The sequence below is a fragment of the Hevea brasiliensis genome, chromosome 14 (genome assembly GCF_030052815.1).
Source record: "Hevea brasiliensis isolate MT/VB/25A 57/8 chromosome 14, ASM3005281v1, whole genome shotgun sequence".
In the NCBI taxonomy this organism is placed as follows: domain Eukaryota; kingdom Viridiplantae; phylum Streptophyta; class Magnoliopsida; order Malpighiales; family Euphorbiaceae; genus Hevea; species Hevea brasiliensis.
The window spans coordinates 80,349,519-80,353,707 of NC_079506.1; the positions used below are offsets into that span (position 1 = coordinate 80,349,519).

General features: G+C 24.5%; 1 protein-coding gene across 1 annotated transcript; it reads left to right on the forward strand.

The window, feature by feature from the left end:
• Window positions 1-391: 391 nt before the first annotated feature.
• Window positions 392-2,738, forward strand: LOC110667859 (uncharacterized). Its single transcript, XM_058134647.1, has 2 exons — window positions 392-409; window positions 2,445-2,738. The coding sequence occupies exons 1-2, from the start codon at window positions 392-394 to the stop codon at window positions 2,736-2,738; spliced, it is 312 nt and encodes a 103-aa protein (XP_057990630.1).
• Window positions 2,739-4,189: the final 1,451 nt, after the last annotated feature.

The window sequence follows — 4,189 nt, forward strand, 5'->3', positions numbered from 1 at the left end:
AAATTTAATTAAATTTTTTTTCTCACAAATAGTTTATTTCAAATGAAGCTTATACAAAGAGTTCTTATATTCAAATCCCAATATATTGAGTATATATATATATATACATAACTTGGACACCTGAATAAAGTTTGCATTAAATAGTGAGGATGATAAAAAATGAGAATTACATATCACCAAACAATGATAATTACACAAAGAATTATTATCTTTCATAATCAACCTTCTAAATCACGTTTTACTCTTATTACAGCAACATATGAGTTTTTTATTTATATAAAAATTACAAAAAAAATAAATTTTATATTTTCATGTGGTAATGAGTACTTTTCTGAATATATCTAATAATTTCTTTTAATAGTGACTCAAGATTAATTTTTAACAAGATTGCATGGGGAAAACGTGGAAGGTTGATGATATCCTACCTAATATACATTCATAATATGCAAAAGCAACAAAAATATTTGTACAACATCTTTCACATTATCAAACAAAATCTTCCATACAAGGCCAATCATCTTTTTCCCAAGATTTTTTATGAAATCTTGAACGTCTGTTAGGGATGCTTATCCCAATTGTACAAAGATAAAATGATAAGTATAAGTGATTGGGTTATAACATTAATTTTATCAGTTAGATTAGTTATTTTGATGTGTATAGTAATTTAATCATTTATATAAGTTCAGATTAAAATAAATTAATACATAATTTGTTTAATACTCTCTCCAAAATCTAATTAACATGGTATCAAAACTCGGTTTGAATTTTGTGAGTTTCGATCAACTTATATAAAGCTGTATAATTGGGTTCATATTAGGTTATTACTAACTAATTATCAAGTAATCAACTTGTAATTACACTTAAGGGGAGAGTATTGAGAATACTTGTTCCACATTGGGAAAATACAAAGATGAAAGGGTAAATATTATAAGTAGTTGGATTATAACACTAACTTGATTAGTTATTTTGATGCGTAAACCAACTTAATCACTAATTTGCCAAGTGCTTCCTCTAAATTTAATAAGATCTATTCAAGAATATTCCTTAATTATATATATATATATATATATATATATATATATATATATATATATATATATATATATATATTGTTATTGATTCTATAAACTATTTTATTTTAATGACTAATTTAAATTAATTCTCATTAAACATATTGTTTTCATTCATAAAAATTAAGTAAATATATAAAATAGATAAGATTAATGCAATAGTTATTAATTGTTGTTTTATTCTTATTATTTTTTTTCTAATAATATAAAATTTTGCTAAATTTTTTTGTCCATGTTGTATAGAGTTGTACATGTTTTTATCTAATAAATTATAATTCATATTTTCCCAAAAAAAAAAAGTAAAGTTTAAAAAAATTCTATTTAATAAAAAATAAATATATAGATCTCTCAAATTTTTAATATTAATGTTAATAAATAAAATTTATTAATATTATTATAAATTATAATTTTAAAATTTTATTCAATTTAATAAATATAAAATAATTTTTGAAAGAACATGTTCAGGTTTCGTGATTATCTAGATTTTACAATCACATCAGTCGAGATTGTACTTAACATTATTGTACATAACTTTTGTCTTATAAATATATTATTCAGTGGAAGATAATTTATTAAATTCTATGTGCATAAACTCATGTCGAAAAATTAATTATTTATTAAGGTTGCATAATTCAATCAAGCATAATTAATTTATTGAAATATATACGTTGGCACCCATGCTGTAAAGCCACATATATGGTTATATATTCACTACTTTTTTTGGGTAATATGGTGAGATCGGCCTATAAATAGCTTAGAGGGCTTTCAACATTGAACATAATACAATAGTTTCTCCTATCTTGTGATAGAAAACATGAAATCTTTCTTTGCTTTGGTCCCTCTTTTCTTACTTCTCTTGGTAAGGTTTTCTATTTGTAGCAAATAACATTATATGTTTCTTAATTGATTTTTCTTATTTACATCTAATTCACTATGAATTTAAAATATAAATATAAATAACAATTTATTTATATTTTGAGTTAATGATAGACTAGGTTTAAATAAGAATTTTCTTTTGTATGATTTTTTTATTTATTTAAATTTAGTGTCTATCTGAATTCAAAATACAAGATATATGGTAGCACCCACCTTTTAATACGTAAATTTCACATATTTATATCTTGGGTCAATAATGGACTAGATCTAAACAAAGAGTTTTGTCCACGGTAAATTCAAGGTACAAGATAAATTATGGGATATACCAATTAAATATACAATTCTACATGTTTATATCTATATCTTGAATCTATGATGCTTGGCAAGAATTTCATTCATGTTAAAGGGAAAAAAAAAAAAGTCTATTTTGTCTAGTCTTTTTCGATATATTAAGATTTATTTATATAGTTATTATTTAAGAACTTTTTTGAAAAGCAGATTTTGAGCACCGCCAATGCAAGAAAAGATGTGGGTGAATATTGGAAAGGAGACATGAAAGGTCAACCCATGCCAGAAGCAATAAAAGAGCTTCTTCAGACTGCTTCAACCTCATTTGCCTCCAATGAGAAAACTGATTGTCACGAATATGATGTTTCAATTTATCACGATGATGTTGGTCTCCAAAAAAAGAAGATATTGCATGAGAGATCATCTGAAAAGGAGTTTGAGCCAAGACCTGATGTCTCAATTTATCATAACGATGAAACTCTTAGCATCAAAGCCCTTAATTGAGAGATCTTTCATTAAGGATCAAGAACCTGTATCTGCTGCTACAATTTATCATAACGATGTTACTCTTGAAGTCCTTGAGCCGAGGCCTGATGTCAGAATTTACCATGACAATACATTCTTCAAGCAAGAACTTGAGTCAAGACCTGACGTTTCAATTTATCACAACGATGTTGGAGCTAAATAAGTCATTTGTGTATGATTTCCATCCTAGGCCAAATGCTTTCAGTCTACAAAGAATAAGTAAGAGAATGAAGGAAATTACTACGCTCATGCAGTGTAGAACCCTTGCATTTCATGTCATGTATTGATAATTTGGATCCTCAAGTTATATGTGGCCATAAATTGCCATGTAATTTGTAAAATATTTGAATAAACTTGTCCTAAAATTTCCTAGTGTGTTCAAGCTATGTAAGAAGTTTATGATGCAAGGAAAATCTACCTACTTGTGGATATGAAAAGAAAATGGACCATGTATAATGTGAGTGTGCATTGATGAATTAGCTCATCTAGTATTTTATCACTCGCACTAAATGCATTATTGTTCAATTGCAACTATTGAAACAGACATAATCGTGAGCACTTCTTTGATAATTTCGCATAAAATTAGATTTTTTTTTTACCATTTTGAAAAATGGAAAAAATCCAAATCAAAAACTATTATCGAACTCAAAACAAATGGTTTGAAAGATTAGCTAAATCTCTTGGGGTTTTAATAAATTATGAAAAATAAATTTATATTTATATGAGGCAAGGAGTATTTTTAAGAATATATTTAACAATTTCTGTTAATAGTGACTCGAAATTAAGTTTTACCAAGAATGCATGTGAAAAAACGTTGAAGGATGATGATGATGATGATCCAGCCTAACACTTGAGTTAAAATATTAGAAAATACTTGTCGCACGTAAGAAATCTAAAAAATGAAATTGTTACAACATTAAAATGACTAGCTACTTTAATATGAAGAAAGTGTTGAATAAATTAAATATTAATTTATTTTAATATGCGAATTAATATAAATAATTAAGTTTTTTTTTTTAAATTAAGGTGCACATTTTCTATATTTATTATATGTATTGGTAATTTAATATTTTTATAAATAATATTTTATAAGATATAATATTATTATAATATATTAATTATTATTATAATAATATATAATTTCTATTTTTTATAATATGCATGTTATATTATTTTTATAATAAATAAAATTTATTAATATCATTATAAATCATAATTTTTAAATTTTTATTCAATATAATAAATATACAATAATTCTTTAAAGAAAAATGTTCAGATTTCGCTATTACCAAGATTTTACTTAACATTATTGTACATAACATTTTCCTTGAATAATAATTCAATGGATAATAATTCATTAAATTCGATGGGCATACACTCATGTTATTGAGGTTTCATAATTCAATAAAATAAAATTTATGAAACCATAT